Here is a 22856-nt window from a genome sequence, read left to right as displayed (position 1 = left end):
CTGGGAGGCAGAGGTTGCAGCCTGGGTGACAGAGCAAGACTTTCTCTCTAAAAAAAAAAAAAAAGAAAAAAAAAAAAAAAGAAAAAAATAAAAAGAAATAAGTCAGTTAAAAAAAGACAAAAAACCGTATGATTCCACTTACATGAGGTGCCTAAAATAAGCACATTCATAGAGATAGAAAGTAGAATAGAGGCTAGCAGAGATGGGGAAATGGGAAAATGTGGAGTTATTTAGTGGGTACAGAGTTTCTGTTTGGGATGATGAGAAGGTTCTGGAAATGGATAGCAGTGAGTGCACTTAATGCTACTGACTTGTGCACTTTAAAACTGGTTAAAATGGGCCAGGTGCGGTGACTCACATCTGTAATCCCAGCACTTTGCAGGGCTGAGGCAGGAGAATTAGTTGAGCTCAAGGAGCTCAAGAACAGCCTGGGCAACAAAGTGAGATCTCATCTCCACAAAAAAAATTAAAAATTTGCTCAGCATGGTGGGATGCAACTGTCAGCCCAACTACCCAAGAGGCTGAGGCAAGTGTACCAGTTGAGCTCAGGAGGTCGAAGCTGCAGTGAACCACGATCATGCCACTGCACTCCAGCCTGGGTGATAAAGTGAGGCCCTGTCTCAAAAAAGAAAAATTTAAAATGCTAAATTTTATGTAAGTATATTTACTCAATATATATGTATATACATATATATGAGGAAATCCTGCTTCATAATTTTCAAACTCTGTCTAGTTGTATGCTTTGAATTTGAAAATTGAACACATCATTCAATCATATATATACACACTGAGTATATATATATATATATATAACAACTATGGGTTGATCACAAGTCTATGCCTTCCATTTTAGCCCATACCCCTGGACATGGAGCTATCAAAAAAGTGTATACTCCGAAGGACAGGAACATGTAATAATCATCTTTAACTTCTGAGGCTATGGCACAGTGCCTGCCACACTGGAGGTCCTGAAGAATTTGTTGTGGTTGTCAGTGAGCTGATTCCAATCTTAATTCACTGAACTGTGCTGGTTGTTCAGATAAAAACCAATGACTCCCTTGCTACATTCAAATGCATTTCACAGCCTTCATCCTTTTGGTCTTTGACACTTTACTTTTGTGATAGTCCTCCTGATTCTCTGCTTCTCTTAACTTTTCTCATTTTACTCCCTATTTGTAGTTGTCTTTAAATTTCTGTTGTAACTCTTTGCTTTTCTGTATACTTCCTCATGATCTACTTTAGTCGTATCATCTATGACCGCTATGCAGCAAACTCTCTTATATTTATCTCTAGCCTGCTATGTTAATCCTCTAACCTCCAATTTCCCTGGTGTTAAACAATTCTTAAATTTTTATATCAGGCAGAGTCACAAAAGGAAAAAGTGCATTCAAAATGGGTAATTGAGGATAATTTGGTAAGGGGAGTATTAACAAACATGTAGATAGAGTTTAGGAAAATCAAAAAAGTAATGGTGGGCCAGGCATAGTGGCTCACACCTGTAATCCCAGCATTTTGGGAAGCCACGGCGGGCTGATCAGTTGAGGTCAGGAGTTGGAGACCAGCCTGGCCAACATGGTAAAACCCCATCTCTACTAAATATACAAAATTAGCCTGGTGTGGTGGCAGTTGCCTGTAATCCCAGCTAGTCACAAGGCTGAGGCAGGAGAATTGCTTCATCCCAGGGACAGAGGTTGCAGTGGGCCAAGATCACGCCACTGCACTCCAGCCTGGTTGACAGACAGAGAGAGGCTCTGTCCCACCCCTTCCCCCCCCAAAAAAAGCAATGGTGTTGCTAAAGAGAAAATAAAGACAATGACAGCAAGGATTGAGCAGTGAGTAGAAAAGATTAACTGTAAAGTAGGGGACTAGATTCATCACACAACTATGCTCTGGGTGGGCGGGGTGGTTCTTTTTAAACCAAAGGATCCTTATTTGTATTAGGAGAGTGAAGTTTCTGGATGTTGCCCATTAGCTGGTGGTATCTGGGCTTACCAATTAGGCTAGTGCTAGGTGGCTGGAGATAGTTCATGCTATAAGCCTGGGAAGTCCATTTAGGAATTATGGCTTCCAGGTACCTCTGTTTCCTATGGGTGCCTGCCTTGGGATTACAGTGGCAAGTGTCTCTGCACTTTATGTGAAGTATCTAATTCAGTACTATCTTGTCTAGTCAGGTCTAGGTAGCATCAACAGGCTGTCATGCCCATTGTCTGGTTCCAGCCCATGCTGATGTCTGAAGGGAGTGGGTGGATGGGTGGCAGATAGCTGAAAGAACACTTGGGAGGCCATAGGCCGGTGAAAGATGGTTTTACTCAGCAGCTCTCTTACACTGTGTGTCTCTGTCTTGGCTGCCTGCTCCGGCTCTGCCGCTCCCACGCCTGCAGCTGCATTCCCTGGTCTGCAAGGCCAGCTCTCCCTTACAGGGTCAGCAGCTTAATTCTCTCCGGGCATGAGCCAAGCCATGCCGTGCTGTATGTACAGCGTCAGCAGGGCAGTTATAACTTTTACAAACAATAGTGCCTCCAAACCAGGCGATGAGCCTTCCCATGTTATAGCTACATAGCTGTGATTATATAACAAGTGGAGTTATGTGCCTGTGCTCCAAACTCACTGAGTCACACAGGATGTTTACCTCGGCCTATTCTTGACCAAATCACATCCATTTTCCTTACACTAGGTGACTGGCCCAGAGTTTCTCTGTTGGTATCCTGGTGCTACCAACAGCCAGGAGTGATTTCTACTTCCATGTCTGAAGAGACAATAGAAGACAATGTTTGCAGGAACCCAAAGAGGGTAATGGTATGACCAGAGCTGTGGCCTTTGGCAGAGACACAGACAACGTGTGGCGACACAGACAACGTGTGGCAACACGGCAGGAAGGGAGCTAAGGGAATTACTAACTGGATCTCATTTTCTTCTACCCTCCAATCTCTTCAAGAAGTTCCAACAGAGGATCCTATTGATGTAGTCCATGTAGGCACGTTCCTAGGGCTGACAGCAGAGTGAGGAAAGGTAGAGAGTAGATCCGGAGGGACACATGGTGTCTCTATCAGAGCTAACTTTTACAATGCCTCTTTTCATCTTGCTTCTCAAGAATCTATAATCTATCTTGCTTTCATAAGCCCTGTTCCTCCCTTCATATCTACTATAGCTGCTGTAGTGGAGACCACTTCTACTTGCTTCTTAGGCAAAACTGGAAGGACAGTTGGGAATAATAATAATCCATCTGTTCTGGATAAACTGTGCTCCCTTACCCCACCCAAATTCATAGGTTGAAGCCCCAACCCCCAATATGACTCTAAGTGAAGACAGGACCTTTAAGGAGGTAATTAAAGTTAAGTGACATCATCAGAGTGGATCCTTAATCTAATAGGACTGGTGTCCTTGTAAGGAAGAGAAACAGACTAGTATTGTATGTACATGTGTGTGTGTGCACAGAGAAAAGACCATGTGAAGACACAGTGAGAAGGCAGCCATTTAAAAGTGCAGGAGAGAGGCCTTAGGAGAAACCAATACCAGCAGCACTTGGATCTTGGACTCCCAGTCTCCAGAACTGTGAGAAATACATTTCTTCTGTTTAAGTCACTCAGTCTTTGGTATTGTTATAGCCAAAGACTGAGTTGTTATAGCAACCCTAGCTGACTAGCTGAATAGACACCACTGTTTATAAACATCTTTTATCAAGTATCTTATGATTTGGTTCTTTATAAACATCATCCAATATAACCTTTTACCATCACAATCCTAGAAAGCAGGTGTTATTAATCCAAGGCTCACAGACAAGGAAGCTGAGGTTCTGAGAGGTTAGTAGTTTGTGCATGGCCATAAAATTTAAGTAGCAAGGCCGGTCACGGTGGCTCACGCCTGTAATCCAATCACTTTGGGAGGCCAAGGCGGGCGGATCACCTTAGGTCAGGAGTTTGAGACCAGCCTGGCTAACATGGTGAAACCCTGTCTCTACTAAAAATACAAAAAATTAACCAGGCGTGGTGGTGTGTGCCTGTAATCTCAGCTACCCGGGGCGGGCTGAGACAGGAGAATTGCTTGAACCCGGGAGGCAGAGGTTGTGCTGGGCCGAGATTGTGCCACTGCCCTCCAGCCTGAGCGACAGAGTGAGACTCCGTCTCAAAAAAAAAAAAAAAAAAAAAAGCAAATATTTATTATGGGGACTTCTGTCTATTAAAACCATTGCAATGTGCTGATATCACATGAAAAAGGAACGTAATTACTGTGCCTCTGGTGTGGCTGGGTTCAGTTAAGAATTATCTTAATATGTTTCTGCAACACCTTTAGCTTTCTCTTTTCACATGTCCTGAGCTTCAACTATCACCCAATCTGATGACTCTCAAATCTGTAGCGTCATCCTAGTCCTTTTTCTTTAGTACCAGGCTCATCCCTCTCATGATCTACTGTTATCTCTCACTTGGATGTCCTACAGGCATTTTAACTCATTTTTAAAAAGCTACACGATTGAAATGTTTGAGTTATCTTAAACTCCTCTGTCATCTCACTAAATTGGACCAATAATTGTTTCTCAAACATGTCCTTTCCTCTTCACTTCCACTGCAGATGCTTTCCTAATTTAGTTCCTGGATCACCACAGTATCCTCCTAAATGGATCTCACTGCCTTCCATCCTCCTTGCTGCTACCTGAGGGCTTTTCTAAAGACACTTTTTTCTTTTCTTTTTTTTTGAGACAGGGTCTGGCTCTGTCGCCCAGGCTGGAGTGCAGTGGCACAATCATAGCTCCCTGCAGCCTTGACCTCCCCGGCTCAAGGAATCCTCTCACCTCAGCCTCCCGAGTAGCTGGAACCACAGGTGCGTGCCACAACGCCCGGCTAATTTTTTGTATTTTTGGTAGAGACGGGAGTTTCACCAGACTTGTAATAGCAAAATTGCCCTGAAATGATTTCTCCATTCTCTTCCCGACAAAATCCAAATTCCTTAGCTAGTCATTATCTGACCTCGGCCTTCCCTCCAATTTCATCTCCCCAGCTAAATCCAAAGACAAATAATTTGCTACCTAGCCTAATATTTAAAAGAGTACACTGGCGTTAGCCTGCCTTGACTTGAAATGAAATCACAGAACCTACTTCACAGGGACTAAGTGAGCTAGTACACATATGAAGAGCTTACCTCTTGCCTGGTACATCATGTGGTAAATATTAGCTATTCTTCTTATCCACCCTCTCAACCCATGCATTTGCACCTGGTGGTCCCCTTGCCTGGAATATTATCTGTCACCATCCATCTAACCCCTGCTTCACTTTCAAGATTCAATCCAGGAGTCAGATTCCTAGCAAGTTTACCCGGCCCCACCCTTCCATCTCGTTAGTCTCCACCGCTTCCTATTCAAATTATTGTTTGCGTCGGTCACTAGACCGTGAACTTCCTAAAGGAGGGATAGTGGTCTTCGAACTTTTTGGTCAAAACCTAAAGACAGGTGCACGATACTTTCTGAATGACTGCACAGAAAGCGCCCCATATGTAATTAAGTCTGTTAATAAATATTCCTAAACCTTATTTTGTCTTGTGTGTAGACCTGCCCCGAATACAGTACAGGAGCATCTTCAGAGTACTTCCAGTGGGTGCCCTGGACAGCAGCTAAGAACCCCAGAGTAAAACGAGTTCCGTGTCCACTGCTACAACTCAGAAACCTCCTCGATAAAAGCCTCAGATCTGGGAAACGCGGATGAATGCGCCAACTTTTGAGTCTCAGTCTGCGCCTGCGCACGTGTCCTCTACACGTCTGCCTCTGCGCCTGCGCCGCTCAAGGTAGCGCGAGGCTACTCAGTCGAGGGTGGGACTACGCTTCGCGTTTTGGGATTGGGCGGTGAAGGCCAAACCGGACGGCGCGGAAATGACGTCACGCTGGCGGCCCTGCCGCGCGGGGGCTGCTGGGTGCCGCACGCCTTCCCTTCCTTCTCCTCTCCCCTCCCCCATCCCTCCCCGCCCCCTCGGCAGCTCCGCTCCCTGGCCGTGACTCGGCACTGAGAGTCCCGGGAGAAGACTCCGCGGTCGCCACCTCTTCTGTCCAGGCCTCGGCCTTCCTGAGCGTCTCTCCTTCCTCTCCCAGATCGTCTTCTCCTTCAGTTTCGAAGCCAGTGGCGTCGCGGCCACCCTGCCGGGCTCTCTGTGAGGATGGTGGGGGTGAAGCCCGTCGGGAGCGACCCGGATTTCCAGCCAGAGCTGAGCGGCGCGGGCTCCAGACTCGCCGTGGTCAAGTTCACCATGAGAGGGTGAGGCCAGGCTCGAGCTCTGTGGGTCCCCATCTGTCCTTCCTTGCTTTCCTTTCACTCTATGTTGGCCCTGGTTTCCTAGCCGTCTGCTGCCACGGAGTGTCCGGCAGTGGCCGCAGCCTCAGGAGCTGCCGGAATTAGGCCTCGTTTCTCGGGTGTGAACCCCCATTTATGCACAGGGGTTCCTAGACGGGCTCGGAGGCCTGGCTGGCCGGCTTCTCCAGCTCAGGAGATTCCTCACCTGCTCCTTTTCAATTCTCTGACAAACCGGTCTTGGGGATGGCCCGCCCCTATTCCTTCCAGCCTGTGGGAGTCTCCGCAGCCACCCTTGCCTGAGCCTGACCCCTTCGTTCTGCGGAGCCAGCTGTCATTTGCAGCTCCAGAGCTCCAAAAGCTTAATTTACCGAACACTTTGTTTCTCTTCACCACCTACATCTCTCTAAAGCCTTTGAAGATTCAGATGGGGCGATCCAACTAATATGCGTAGTTCTTAGTTCTAAATTTCTGCTAATGCATTTTGAACTAAGTTAACGTTGGGTTAGGGTGCTTTTTAAATTATTTAAACTTTTTTCTTCCTCGTTCGGCCACTAACTTGTAGCTTAGGCTCCCCTATGTTTGCGATTGCAGCTGGTTACACACGACAGTACATATATAATATATTTCAGGTGGACAGTTGGCCGGATGTCTTAGTTTGACCAGGCTCTGTTTTTTCACTTAAGAGGACAGGGATCTTGAAAAATGTTAACTGTCTTTGGTAAATATCAAAATTATAGGTCGTAGAACAGGTGGACCTTTTATAGTGGATGTGTAATAAATTTCCTGGGTAAGAATGACATGTTGGAGCTCGGCGTTGAGAACCAAGTTTCAGCGTGTGTGTGTGTTTCACAGATCTCTCCTTGTGTATGTCGATAGTATTTAGTTAGAAGTATGAGAGGTTTTCGTTTATTTTCCTTGACCCCTTGGCGTTATTTATACATCTAACTTGGAGCAGTCTACTACTGGTATCACTATTTATGTAACGCACTTTCTTGTCCAAATAACTGTATAAACACAAAATTCCATTTTGAATTTCAGAGCAAAAAACAAAGTTTCTACTAGATGGTTCACTAAATGTTGAGTATATAAATGGTGGCATTAGGATTATATCGTTTTAGGGAATGGATGCAGATAGATATGAAAACAAGTTAAGACTTATTTTTGGACCAGTCTCTCTTACACTGAATTGAAAAAGAATAGTACCTTGCATTTCATATGGTGGACTAGAGTACCCATATGATATACGGAATTTTGCATTTACTAAATTTAAAGGGTAAGTGATGTCATATATATAAAAACACCTAAAAGGAATGTTAGAATTCTATAAGTGTGTCTTCTCATTTTTAGCAATTTTGTAATGTCTGTATTCTTAATAATAGGGGAATACCTGTAGTACATTAAGTATCTAGGCCACAGTGGAAAAGGAAAGATAGAATTTCAATAAGGAACCTCACTTCACTTTTAGTTCACTTTTCTAATTCTGGCCCGTCGAAGCTTTTATACTTTTGTCCCTCAGTGATATATTGTTTTCCTTCCTTACCATAGCAGTGGGAGAGATAATAGAATAATAAATAAATATTGATTGAAGTGAGAAAACTGGGGAAACATTGCTGCGAAGGAAGGTTTTTTTCTATCAGTGTGGTGTCATTTAAGCATAAGCATAACTGCAGACATTGATTGGTAAAGAACTGTTACATTTAAAAAGCTATTTTAGTGGAATTAAAATTTTTTTCTTTGTAAAAACCGAGGGAAAATTAATGTTTGGATTTAGAGTAAGTTCAAAAGCATATTTATATTACATTTACAAATCTGGTAAGATTATTGTATTTACCTTTAATATTCCTCGAACTTATTGGCCATTAATACATCCTGTCTAAACTCATTGTCAATAGGACCCCAGAATTATGTATATGAGGGATCAGTATTAGACTCAGAAACAACTGTATTCAGTAAAATCTTGTAAGAAACCTCTTAGATCAAAGTTAATGCTGTCCCAGTTTAGACTGAGGGCATAGTTTCCCCAGCACCTATTTCATTTCCTTTCCAGCCTTGTTTTAAACCTTTTTTCTTTTTTTTAACTTCTATGCTTTATCCACTTTCAGTCTAAATTTTACTAAAATGATACATAGATTGTTCTCCTGTATAAGTATCTTTAGTGGCTTATGATAAAATATATATAACATAAAATTGACCATTTAGCCATTTGTAAGAGTATAATTCATTGGCATTAAGGACAGTCAGCCCTCTGTATCCATGGATTGAACCAAATGCGGATAGAAAATATTTGGAGAAAAAAATTGCATTTGTGCTGATCATGTACACACTTTTTTCTTGTCATTATTTTCTAAACAATACAGTATAACAGTTATTTACATAGCATTTACCTTAGGCATTATAAGTAATCTAGAGATGATTTAAAGTATATGGGAGAATGGTCGTAGGTTATGCGCAGATACTGTGTCATTTTCTATTAGGCCCTTGAGCATCTGTGATTTAGTGTCTTGCTGGAGGTCCTGAAACTAATCCCAGACATGACTATACAGTCACAATGTTGTGCCACCATCACCGTTTCCTATAACTTTAGACAGAAATTCTATAGCCATTAAAGGATAACTCCTCATCCTTACTTCTCCAAAGGGACAAAACTGTACCCATTAAGCAGTAATTTGCCCCTCCCCATCTACCTCCTTGGTAACTTCTATTCTGCTTTCTGTCTCTATGAATTTGTCAATTTGTGGCACCTAATATGAGTGAAATCGTAACAATATTTGTCCTTTTGTTTTTGACTTCACTTAGCGTAGTATTTTCAAGGTTCATCCATGTCTTAGTATGTCTCAGAATTTCATTCTTCTTTATAATTGCATAACATAATCCATTTATTTATATGGCAAATTTTGTTTACCCATTCATTTTTTGAAGGACATTCCAGTTGTGTCTTCCTTTGGCTGTTGTGGATAATGCTGCTAGGGGACATTGCTATACAGGGATCTCTGCTTGCTTGCTTGCTTGCTTTTCTTTTTTCTTATTTGTTAGAGACAGGGTCTTGCTCTGTTGCCCAGGCTGGAGTGCAGTTTTGCGATGATGGCTCACTGCAGCATTGAATTCTTGGCCTCAAGCAATCCTCCCGCATCAGCCTCTCAAGTAAATGGGACTACAGACACATACCACCATGCCCGCTAATTTATTTTTTGTTTTAGAGACTAAGTCTCACTTTGTTGCCCAGGCTGGTCTAAATCCTGGCTTCAAGCGACCCTCCCACGTCAGCATCCCAAAGTGCTGGGGTTACAGGTGTGAGTCACTGCGCTGGGCCTTCTGTGCCCATTTTTGAATTGAGTGGTTTGTTTTTGGGTTGAGTTGCAGGAGTTCTTTATATATTCTGGATGTTAATATTTAATTTGCAAATACTTTGTCCCGTTCTGTGGGTTGTCTTTTTCTTGATGGTGTCCTTTGATGCATGAGTTTTAAATTTTGATGAAGTCCAATTTATCTATACTTTTGTTGCCTGTGCTTTTGGTGTCATATTCAAGAAATCATTGCAAGATTCAATTTCATGAAGATTTCTCCCTATGTTTTCATCTAAGAGTTTTATAGTTTTAGCTCTTAAGTTTAGGTCCTTGATCCATTTTGAGTTAATTTTGGTATATGTCGTAAAGTTAGGGTCCAATTCATTTTTTGGCATGTGGATATCCAATTTTTCCAACACCATTTATCGAAAACACTGTCTTTTCCTCATTGAATGGTTAGCACCCTTTTCCCAGAGTATTTTTTAAGGATTAAAACAGTCAACGCTTACATATTCCTTAGTCTGTGTAAAGAACTTGTTTAAGCTCTTATATTGACTCATTCATTCCTCAGAATAACCCTAACAGCTATCCCTGTTTTACAGTTGAGGACACTGAGTCACAGAGAGGTTAAATAACTTGTTTAAGGTCCCGTTAATAAATGCATCATTTGAACTATAAAGTGCTGTTCTTGATCTTTCCAGCCTAAGGAGAAAAGAAATGCACATTTATCTCTGTGTATCTGCACAGAGCCTGACAATTTTCAATATGCCTTTCCTTAAATAATTTACACCTCTGCCTGCAATTCATTTCACTCTGATATTCTTTTTGGTAATATTTTTAAACTGTCTCCAAATTGTTACTTATGCCCAGATACATTTTAGTGGTTATAAGTAGTACCAGTTTGTTGTTACTAAAGAGTTAAAAGAATATACATTGTGTCATTCGTTGTCCCCGGTCTCCCCCCTCCCCCCCATTAAACAGTGTGAATGATTTTTTTTTTTTTTTTGAGATGGAGTCTTGCTCTGTCATCCAGGCTGGAGTGCAGTGGCATGATCTCAGCTCACTGCAACCTCCACCTTCCAGGTTCAAGCAATTCTCCTGCCTCAGCCTCCTGAGGAGCTGGGATTACAGGTGTGCACCACCACACCTGGCTAATTTTTGTATTTTTAGTAGAGACGGGGTTTCACCATGTTGGTCAGGCTGGTCTCAAACTCGTGACCTCGTGATCCGCCCACCTCGGCCTCTCAAAGTGCTGGGATTACAGGCGTGAGCCACCACTCCCAGCCAATGGTTTTTATCTTGAATTGATGAATGTATCACTTTTGTAGATAATGTTTACCATGCACTGATTTTTTTTTTTTTTTTTTATTTGAGACAGGGTCTCACTCTGTTGCTCAGGCTGCAGTGCAGTGATGTGATCATGGCTCAATTGCAGCCTCGACCTCCTGGGCTCAAGCAATCCTCCCAACTCAGCCCCAGCAGTAATTGGAACTACAGGCATGCACCACTATGCCTGGCTAATTTTTTTTTTTTTTTTTTTTTTTTTTTTTTTTGAGACAGAGTCTCCCTCTCTCGCCCAGGCTGGAGTGCAGTGGCACAATCTCAGCTCACTGCAAGCTCCGCCTCCCGAGTTCACGCCATTCTCCTGCCTCAGCCTCCCGAGTAGCCGGGACTACAGGCGCCCGCCACCACGCCCAGCTAATTTTTTGTATTTTAGTAGAGATGGGGTTTCACCGTGTTAACCAGGATGGTCTCAATCTCCTGACCTCGTGATCTGCCTGCCTCGGCCTTCCAAAGTGCTGGGATTACAGGCGTGAGCCACCGTGCCCTGCCTAAGTTTTAAAATTTTTGTAGAGATGGGGTTTTGTCATGTTGCTCAGGCTGGAGATACATTGAATTTTCTTAAAGCAGATCTGCCTTTGTAGTTTGTTAGGGTTTGTTACAATCTAAGAAGGATGTCAGTGTATATTTGGATGTTGAATTCTAATAGTTACAATAGCTTGTCCAAATAATTATATATTAAACATATGTTAATTACATACCGCAAAATTACTGATGACTGAAGGTAGTTTATTGAAGTACAGAGTTAGCAGGCCCAGTAGTCCATAGGAACCAGGCAGAAAACGTTAGCAAGTAGCTGTAAGACCAGGGCATATTGAAGCCCTGGAGAACAGAGTTGCTTTATTTTTTAACTTTTTATTGAAGTGCAAATATACAAAAATGTGCAAGAAATAGATCATTAACTCCAGACTCCTCGCACTGTCCCAAGCTTCTTCCCACTACTCTTGAATTCTAACACTACAGATCAGTTTTGCCTGTATTTGAACTTTATAGAAACAGAATCATACAGTTATGTAGTTTGTCTGGCTACCTTTCAAGAGTGTGTACACAGTTTAATCTTGGCAATTGATTTAGAAATAACAATGAAAGGCACTGTGTAGGACATTGTTTTGGACTTTTTAGCATAGCTGTTAAGAGTTGGGTTCTGGGCTCTAATTCAAGCTTACTAATTTGTTGTTTTTTAGAGTCATAAAGCTTAAATGAGGTGACATGAATTTGTGAATGCATAACATATAGTAAGTGCCCAATGAATGCTAGCTGTTTTATGTAATTAATAATACCAATTGTGATTAAGCCTGCCCACTAGTAAACATAGCACATGTATAAATTGCTTAAAGTTTTACCCTGCAGGAAAAAAGAAAAAAAAATTCTTTAACCATGGCTTTAGAAAGCATATTATCCACTTACCAGTTGTGTGTATTGACACAAGTTGTTGCTCAAGGTAAGACACTTATCTTGAAGGGAAGGACAGTTAGCTAGTTCATGAGATGGAATTTATTTTATATTGTGACTGTAGAAAAAAGTGTATTAAAAAGAAGCTGATGGTCTTTCAAAGAAAGCTGATCTTGGATTGTATTTAGGAATTGCCTGTTCTAGTGGTGGCCCTGCCGCCAACTAGGATGTTTGGTGTTGGGCAGGTCATCTTCTGATCTTCAGTTCTTACTTATTGGTTAATTATATTAGGTTATGTCTGTTTAAAGTTTTAGTTTTGTGGGTTCCTTTTTTTTTTTTTTGAGACAGAGTTTCGCTCTTGTTGTCTAGGCTAGAGTTCAATGGCGCAATCTCATCTCACTGTGACCTCTGCCTCCCAGGTTCAAACGATTCTCCTGCCTCAGCCTCCCAAGTAGCTGAGATTACAGGCATGCGTTACTAGGCCCAGCTAATTTTGTATTTTTAGTAGAGACGGGGTTTCACCATGTTGGTCAGGCTAGTCTCGAACTCCTGACCTCAGGTGATCCACCAGCCTTGGCCTCCCCACAGTGCTGGGATTACAGGCGTGAGCCACTGCGCCCGGCTGGGTTTATTTCTTTATACATTGTAGAAAGCTAGCAGTTTACTGTATTCTTTTTCTCAAACAGCATAACTCAAAATCCTTCTAACATACGCATTTTATATATTGGACTAAGCAGATAAGTTTTCAGTCAAAGAGAAGGTTTAGAGTAGAAAAGTAACTTTTTTTTTCTTCATTTTAAATGTCTGGACTAGGTGATCTCTTGAACCTTTTGCAGTGAAATAAGAAATCCTAGATTGTGCAAAGGGCAGCTAATCAAGGTGTGTGCAAGAGAAAAAGGTGTAATTCTGAAATTCAAGCATACTGGGTGCATAATATTTTAGAGCTGGGAGAAGTCCTTGGAGAGTCCTTTTATTTTATACAGAGAAATCAGGTGACTTGTTCATGATCTCAGCTAATGGAAATTTGTTTACTCTCAACTGCTCATGTTAAGGAGACAGACATCTTATGTAAAATGATCAATTGGCTGGGCACAGTGGCTCACATTTGTAATCCCAGTACTTTGGGAGGCTGAGGTGGGAGAATCACTTGAGTCTAGGAGTTCGAGACCAGCCTGGGCAACATAGGCAGACCTCGTGTCTTCAAAACATCAAAAATTAGCAGGGTATGGTGGCACGTGCCTGTAGTCTCAGCTGCTTGGGAGGCTGAGGTGGAAGGATCACTTGAGCCTGAGGGAATGAGGCTGCAGTGAGCCATGATTATGCCACTGCACTCAACATGGGTGACAGAGTGAAACCCTAAAAAAAAAAAAAGAAAAAGAAAAAGAAAATGATCGATTTATTTGAATGATTGTTTTGTGAAAGTGCGCTGCTGTATATATTTGAGTTTGTATATATTTATGCTTCTCTGCTGATGTATTTTGATTTTTGACCAAAGTTCCAACCTCTGATGGCTAACTAAAATTAAAGAATCTAGATAAAGTTAAATCTTGAAACAGTTTTGGCCAGGCTGGTCTTGAACTCCCAACCTAAAGTGATCTACCTGCCTTGGCCTCCCAAAGTGCTGAGATTACAGGCATGAGGCATCATCGGGCCCAGTCTAGTTACTATCTTTCTTACTGATCTTGTTACAAAATTGCATGGGTTTCAAGTAGTTTGCCACAAACTTATTTTTCCCATAAATTCTCTCTTTTTGGTGTGTGTTTTTGCAGGAGGGTGGTTTTCATGAATGGATATATTGTACTATAGCATGGATACCTCTGTAATTTGTGACACCTGTGTAAATGCAGTTAACACTAAATTCTTTATTCTCAACTCATTTAATATTTTAAAATGAAAATACCTATTCATCACAAAAAAGCAAAGGATGCAGAATTATGGATACTAACTGTTCATTGTGCCTGTCTCTGTCTTTTTATCCCCTATGCATTTGTATATATACATAGGTTTGAAATGGGGTCCTAGAGAACGTTTTATAATGAGACTTTCTTCCCCCCTAAATACTGCGAAGTATCAGGCTGGGGTGTGATCTTGGCTCACTGCAACCTCCGCTTCCCGGGTGCAAGTGATTCTCCTACTTCAGCCGTCTGAGTAGCTGGGATTACAGGCATGCGCCACCATGCCTGGCTAATTTTTGTATTTTTAGTAGAGATGGGGTTTCACCATGTTGGCCTGGCTGATCTAGAACTCCTGGACTCAAGTGATCCGCCCATCTTGGCCTCCCAAAGTGCTGGGATTATAGGCATGAGCCAGCGTGCCTGGCCCCTGTCATAACTTTTTAAACTAGTTTTCCATTGATTGCCATTTAAATTGTTTTCTAACTTTACTATTACAAATATGTTACGTTGAACTTCCTTATACTACATGTTATTGTGAAATAGAGTAAGTGTTGTTAAAATGGAATAGACTTTCAAAAGGGCAGTTATTGGGTCTTGGTTTGTGTTCATTTAAAATGAATAGATATGACCCAATCAATGGCCTTTGAAAAACAGTGTAGTGATTTATATTCCCATTTATAAAGTTTAAGACTAATTTTAGTTGACTGTAAATATTATTTTCTTAGATTTTTGGTGTATGGCTTTCAGGATAACACAAGGTGAAATGCTGATTGAAATGTTAAGAATGTGGAGTTGATCACAACTTGAGTTTTAACATTTGTTTTTATTTTGTGTATTAGAATTTGCTTTTTCTTACATTTCTTATTTCTGCAAACTTTTATTGAGACATACATGGCACACAATTAGAAGTGTATAGTTCAATTAATTTTCACAAACTGAACACACATATTTAATCAGCTTCCAGACAAACAAAACATTGCTAGCCTCCAGAAGTCTTATTCTATCAGTAACTCACTAAGGTAACCATTGTCCTGATTTCTGATACCATTGATTGGTTTTGTCTGTATTTGAACTGTATGTAGTCATACAGTATATGCTAGTAGTTGCTTTCTTTCCTCAATGTTATTTGTGAGGTTCATCCATGTTTTTGCAAGAGGTTTTGCACCAGTTATTTTCATTATTGTGTAGTATTTCATTGTATAACTATAATTAGCTTACCCATTCTTTTGTTGATAACAATTTCATTGTTTCTGATTTTTGACTCTTAGAGCTATTACTAACAATACTTTTTCAAATGTTCTAAGGTGAACATGTCTCTTAGATGTATCCCCCAGGAATGTTGATGGGTTGGTGTATTTTAGCAGTTTGGTTTTTTCCCTCCAAAATGGTTAATACCAGCTTGCACTGTCACAGTATATAAAAGTTTAGTTGCTCTGCATTCTTGACAATACTTAATTCTTCTTGTAGCTATTTTTGCAGAGTTGGTTTTAATCTGCATTTCCCGGGTATCCCTAATGACTAATGAAGTAGAACATCTTTCCTGCTTTATAGAAAGTTTTTGACTTTATTTATTGACTGTTTGGATAATCTCATTTGTCAAGTACCTATTCAAGAGTTCATTCTTTTTCTTTTGGGTTTCAGTCTTCTTGTTTTGTAGGAGTTCTTTACATATTAGAAGTATAAGTCCTTTGTTTGATATGTTTTGCAAATACTTTCTCCTAGTCTCTTAAAGACATTTTTTGATGAATAAAAGGTTTTAGTCTTCCAGTTTATCAAATATAGTCCAGTCTGTCAAACCTTTTTTTTTTTTTTTTTTTTTAGTACTTCTTGTGTTTTGTATAAGAAATCATTGCTTAGTTTGAGGTTTTCAAAGTGTCTTCCTGTATTTTTTCCTAAAACCTTCATTGTTTCACCTTTTACATTTAGATCTACAACCCATCTGGAATTGGTTTTTGTATATGGTGTGTTGAGATTCATTGCTTTTCCTGTGTGAGTATACAGTTGATCTAGCAGTATTTATTGAAAAGACCATCCTTTTCAGACATCAGAGTACTGTATGTGAGATGGGTCTGTTTCTAGACTCTTCTTTCAAAGGAAAACTGATTTGATCATTTTGCTTATTCTTGTACAAGTACTGTATTCTCTTAATAAAGGTTTATGATAGTTCTTAAGATCTGGTAATATAATTTTTTCAGATTAGAACCTCAGAATGACTTGGGCTGTCCTTGGTATTTCTCTATAATTTTTAGAATTGAAATTTGTTAATTTCTACAAGAAAACCTGCTGAGATCTTACATCAGTTGTAAAGATCAAATTGAGGAAAATTGATATCTTGGCAATATTGAGTTTCAAATTCATAAGCAGAGTAAATTCCTCCATTTATTTAGGTTTTCTTTAATTTCTCTCAGAACAAAGCTGGAAGACTTAACACTATTAGTTATGAAGACTAAATGTAACATCTGGGCTCATTAAGACAGTATAGTATTGATACAAGTATATGTAAATAACTTACTCAAGTAGACCAGAGAATCAGGCCTAGGGTTATGGTTCATGCCTGTAATGTCTGCACTTTGGGAGGCCCAAGGCAGGAGGATCACTTGAACCCAGGAGTTTGAGACCAGCCTGGGCAATATAGTGAGACCCTACTTCTCAAAAAAAAAAAAAAAATTTAGTTTGGTAGCTGGGTGTGGTGGCATGCACCTGTAGTTGCAGCTACTTGGAAGGCTGAGGTGGGAGGATTGCTTGAGCCTGGAAGATTGAGACTGCAGTGAGCCATGATCATGCCACTGTACTCTGGCCTGGGTTATAGAATGAGACCTTGTCTCCAAAAAAAAAGAAAAATAGACCAGCTTGGTGGCTCATGCCTGTAATCCCAGCACTTTGGGAGGGGCCAAGGCAGGTGGATCACCTAAGGTCAGGAGTTCGAGACCAGCCTGGCCAACCCAGTGAAACTGTGTCTCTACTAAAAATACAAAAATTAGCTGGGCGTGGTGGTGGGCGCCTGTAATCCCAGCTACTGGGGAGGCTGAGGCAGGAGAATCAGACCAGGAGATGGAGGTTGCAGTGAGCAGAGATCACTCCATTGCACTCCAGGCTGGGCAACAGAGTGAGACTCCGTCTAAAAAAAACAAAAAACAAAACAAAAAAAAAAGAGAATCAAAAGCCAGCAATATCAGTGTTTGTTCTATTTTATGTTTAATTGACGAGTGCTTTAGAATTACAATCTTTAGTGTTATTTTACTTAATGTTCCTTTTCCTTTTCTAACAGGTGTGGGCCATGTTTGAGGATTGCCCCAGCATTCAGTTCTATGAGTAATAAATATCCACAGGCTGTTTTCTTGGAAGTCGATGTACATCAGTGTCAGGTAAGGGAAAGGAATCTTTTTTCTTTTTAATTTACTTTTGAATAAATTTGAAATCCAACATTAATATTCTTCATTTATCTCTTGATGCACATAGTACTTATTCCTTTGAAGATAGGAAGATGTTATGTTGATGTCATTATTACAGATGTCATTATGGCTGCATTAGTTAAGAAGAGTAGCACATTATTAATTGCTTCAGGTTTGTATTAATCACCTTCTGATATAAAATTAATACGATGTTGTTAATAGGTCACCTAGCAGTTCTGTGTATTACATTTCCTTATGTTTTGCAAGCCTAGAATTATATCTTCTGCCCCCGAGGCATTGGCATTATATAGCAGTGGCAAGGAGTTCTTGGTTGTAGTTTGAATTGATCAGTTTGTTATCTTATCTGCAAATGGACACACTGAACAGAAACTTTAAAATGGTGATTACTGTTGATTGGGCCACAGTGTTGTGGGTGAATTGCCCTGATTGCTTAGTTGGAATGGTATGTGGCAGTTCTGTGTTTGTATATGCAGAAATGTGGGGAATTGTTAAGGGAAAAAAAAATTGGAAGGGCTCCTTCCAATACTAAAAAGTAGAGTCTTTAGTTCTAACTAAGGAACAACTCTATAGCTCTGCAGCTTTATCTTTGTTAAATTTCTGAGTGTGGAAAAAATTTTAGAATATTATGTAGTGTGTAGTTACTTTGGGGGTTTGTTGAAAACCCTACATTACACACATTGATGTTTCAGCACTTAGTTGCATGTTATTGCACTATATCATTGGCCCCTGATTTAATCACTATTTCTAAAATGAAAGTGCTTTCTCCTGGAGCTGTTCTGTCAGGTATTGTAACCACTGGCTACATGTGGTTACTGAGCACTTCAACTGTGACAAATTCATATTGAGATGTACGGAAAGTATAAAATACAGATCAGATTTTAAAGACAGTATAAAAAAATGTAAAATATTGCATTATCTTTTTATGTTGATTAGATTGAAAATGCATATATTAGATTTCCTGTAATATTAAACTTGATTTTACTTATTTTACTTTTTTAATATAGATAATAGAAAATTTACAATTGCATGTGTAGCTCACATGTGCTACAATTCCATTGTTTTGGGCAGCACTTTCCTGAAAGGTCATAGTTTTTTCACCTAGAGGCTTTGAGAAGACATTCCTTTGTTATCTTTATGTTCTTTTTCTTTAAAAAGTATAGTAGTGACTTTCATAATATTTGAATATGTAAGGTGCCATATTTGCTTTACTGTTTCCTTTATACTTGTCATGAAAAGCTTAAACTAGGATACTCAGTGGGTATTAGGTAATTTCCATTCAGTAGTTAGTCTTATACAATTGTGGAGCTAGGACAGAATTTATAAAGGTAGCTGTTAGAATGTGTTTGATGGGTGACCAAAAGTCATTTCTGTAAGAATAAAAATTGGGTGATGGTTGCAGTGCAAAATACATTACATGCTCTTTTTAACAGGCAGATTGGCTACCGGTTTTCAGACGTGTACTTTTTTCTAGTAGCAGTGGTTTGTGTTGACTTTATCAATACCCTTCTTGGTTATTCTTGAGAAATACCTGTAATTATGAAAGACCTGTCTGGCGTTAAGCACAGTTTCTGCATTGGAAGCTAATTTTTCTACTGGATGATATATTTAACAGTAAAAATGATAAAAACATGGGGAATGTTCTTTATGGTGTGTGTGATGGTAATGTAGCTATGCCCATAGGGGAACTCTCTTAGGAATAGATCTGTTTTTTCCTTAAATAACAAAAATGCAGTATTTTACATGTTTTTAGTTCATGCTTATGGTATTTAACTTCCATAAAGGTGTAGAATGAATATTCAAAGTGGTTTAAGATTTAATGCATAACACTGTCCAACTTGCCAATTCTAGGGAACAGCTGCCACCAACAATATATCAGCAACACCTACATTTTTGTTTTTTCGAAACAAAGTGAGAATTGATCAATATCAAGGAGCAGATGCTGTGGGATTAGAAGAAAAAATCAAGCAGCACTTAGAAAATGACCCTGGAAGCAATGAGGACACAGATATTCCAAAAGGCTATGTATGTAGACTGAAAAGTGAAATCATAATATATAATATCTTGTACATGTCATTATTTGGCTAAAATGAAATATAACTATGTTTCCATCTTCTATCTCTTACTGGTTTAGAATACTTTTAAATAAGAGCTTTCAAATTTATTAGCTGACTATTGAGTTTTGTCTGTATGTGTACATTTGTGTGTGTGTTAAGCCTCTATCATAAATCATTTTTCCTAAATTTCTCCTGATTTTCTTTGCCACTTTTTTAAAATCTGCTTTCTGAACTATTTTAATTGCCATTTAAAAATACTTGCTTTATACATTTTTTTTCCAGAAAATGTAGAAATGTGCATTAGAAATTTTTTTTTCACTTTTTGACAATTATGTAAAATGACTTACAAGTTTTAATTATGGCCATTAACTCCTTTTACTGCCACTCACTTCCTATAGTTTTGTCTTTTTAAATGTATGCCCTCTTTTCTGGCACTCTATTTTTTTTAAAAAAAAGGTCTAATTACTGATTTTGTTTTAGAATCAAATTTGACTTTGGTATCACATGTATTATTCTAGGTTTTAAGAGTAAGTTATTTCAAATAACAACACAAAGACTTAAGAATCTAAAGGATAGTGTGTGGAAACTGCAGAGTATGAATAGTTAGAATGCAACGTTTTTAATTTGAGAGCTATTCAAGAAGGAAGCAAAATTTGGAAGTAGCACTTCATGGTATTAGATTTGCTTATACAAATAGGTAAATCCTGTATACTAAGAGATATATATAGTTTTTAATTTCTCTGGTTACAAAGTTACTGCACTGGCAGATCAAAGAATGAATTTTAAAAAAGTTACCTCAAGTTAAAGTTAATATCTTTTTTTTTTTTGAGGCGGAGTCCCTCTGTCACCCAGGCTGGAGTGCAGTGGCATGATCTCAGCTCACTGCAACCTCCGCCTCCAGGGTTCAAGCTATTCTCCTGCCTCAGCCTCCCCAGTAGCTGGGATTATAGGCACCCGCCACCATGCCCAGCTAATTTTTGTATTTTTAGTAGAGACGAGGTTTCACCATGTTGGCCAGGCTGGTCTCGAACTCCTGACCTCAGGTGATCCACCTGCCTCGGCCTCCCAAAGTGTTGGGATTACTGGCGTGAGCCACTGCACCTAGCCAAAGCTAATATCTTAAACAAGGTATATCAGGCATACTAAAGCAGATCTGTGTCATGGAGCTATAGGTCCTCCCTGTAAGTCTAAATTCATGCCGAATGAAGAGATGCTATAGTCCAAAAAAAATGAGAGATTCTTTGTGTATGGGTGTGTAGTAGGAGATTGTAAGGGTGTCAGAAAGCATCAATAATGTGATACCAGCATTAATTTAGGGAAGTACAATTACTATTTCTTTAAAATAGACCTGTAATTTGAAATTGTAATGTCCAATTAGGAAGTATGAACATATCGTTTATGTCAGGGTTGTTACATCTTTTGGACAGTTTTGGAAATCATTTAACTTGTAAACCATTGTGTTTATATCTTTGTATTTTTTTCCCTTTATTACTAAGGGTGTTTGCATTAAAAAGTCTTAGGAGCACCGCAGTCTTGTTGCCTAGCTACAGGCATACTTCTTTACACATCCGCTGTGGTATGAGTGTTTTGGCCTCAGATGGGAAATAGGCAGGAAAAAATGAAGTTTTAAGAAATAAAAATTTAGTTTTTGTGCAAATGTTATGGATAAAATATGAAAAGCTGTTATTTTTAAATGTCCCTTTCTTTCTGTCAGGTGTCAATCAAGACATTAAAGTTTTGAACTATTTAGGTCTTACAGGGTTATTCAGTATTTAAAATTGGTAATCTTATATAACAGTGATACCATTATAACTCCCACGAAATTTAATATTGATACAATATTTCTAATTATCCTACAGTTAACTTTTCTTAATTATCCCCAAAATATTCTTTATGGCTGTTTCCCACCATTTAGGATCAAATCAAGGATCATGCATTGCATTTAAGTTGTCCTAATTAATGTTCTTTAGTCTAGAAACTTTTCTCTGCCTTTTTTTTCTGTCATGGTTTTCCATTTTGAAAGTCTAAACCAGTGCTGGTCTAGTAATATGGTAGCCACTAGGCACACTTGTCTATTGAACGTTTTGTTATATGACTAGTGCAACTGAGGAACTTAATTTTTAATTTTATCTAATTTTAATTAATTTTAAATTGCCACATGTGGCTAATGAGTGTCATATTGAACAGCATGGGTCTAGGCTATCTGTTTTATTTAATTAATTTTTTTTTTTTTTTGAGATGGAGTTTCACACTTTTGCCTAGGCTGGAGTGAAGTGGCACGATCTGCAACCTCCACTGTCCCCCTGGCCCCTGATGCCCGGTTGAAGCGATTCTCCTGCCTCGGGCTCCCAAGTAGTTGGGATTATAGGTGCCCACCACCACACCCAGCTACTTTTTGTATTTTTAGTAGAGAGGGGGTTTCACCATGTTGGCCAGGCTGGTCTCAAACTCCTGACCTCAGGTGATCCACCTGCCTCAGCCTCCCAAAGTGCTAGGATTACACGTGTGAGCCACCGCATCCAGCTAGGTTATCTGTTTTATAGACTGTTGGGTATTCTGGATTCACCTGATTATTTTCCCATGATTGACATGTTGATTATAAAGGTAGCAACGTTTATTTCTCATTGCAGGTTTTCAGAATATGTCAGTTTCCAGTTACATCAAATATGCAATGTAATAATGCCAGTTTGTCCCAGACAGTTTGTATAACAAAATACTTTAATGCAGCCCTTTAAATATGTTTTGTGGGCTGGGCATGCAGTGGCTCACGCCTGTAATCCCAGCACTTTGGGAGGCCGAGGCGGGCGGATCACCTGAGGTCAAGAGTTCAAGACCAGCCTGGCCAATATCAGAAACCCCATCTCTACAAAAATACAAACATTAGCCAGGTGCGGTGGCACACTGCTGTAGTCCCAGCAACTCAGGAGGCTGAAGCAGGAGAAATGCAGGAGGTGGAGGTTGCATTGAGCCAAGATTGTGCCACTGCAACTCCAGCCTGGGCAACAGAGGGAGACTTTGTTTAAAAAAAAAATACGTATATATATAGATATGTTTTGTGTGCCCCACAATAAATAAAAATAAAAACTATTTAGAAGAATTTACCCACTTAGTTTATTTTTATCATTTAGGTATTGCAAATCTGACTGTAATGTTGTCTTAATCCTAGATATCATATTGAAGTGACATATAGATAGGATGGAAGACA

At 39.7% G+C, this 22856-nt stretch overlaps 1 protein-coding gene across 1 annotated transcript in view; it reads left to right on the top strand.

Moving 5' to 3' along the window:
• Nucleotides 1-22856, top strand: part of TXNL1 (thioredoxin like 1) — a 41643-nt gene that overhangs the window by 624 nt on the left and 18163 nt on the right. The window contains exons 2-4 of the mRNA XM_054460412.2: nucleotides 5538-6236; nucleotides 17453-17549; nucleotides 19446-19619. Of these exons, the coding sequence (XP_054316387.2) occupies nucleotides 6139-6236; nucleotides 17453-17549; nucleotides 19446-19619 (369 nt within the window). The 5' untranslated portion in view covers nucleotides 5538-6138. The remainder of the gene's footprint in view (nucleotides 1-5537; nucleotides 6237-17452; nucleotides 17550-19445; nucleotides 19620-22856) is intronic.

Source organism: Pongo pygmaeus, chromosome 17 (genome assembly GCF_028885625.2).
Source record: "Pongo pygmaeus isolate AG05252 chromosome 17, NHGRI_mPonPyg2-v2.0_pri, whole genome shotgun sequence".
NCBI classification, from domain to species: Eukaryota; Metazoa; Chordata; class Mammalia; order Primates; family Hominidae; genus Pongo; species Pongo pygmaeus.
The sequence above is the reverse complement of the archived record's forward strand: the minus strand, read 5'-3'. Positions and strand labels throughout refer to the sequence as shown.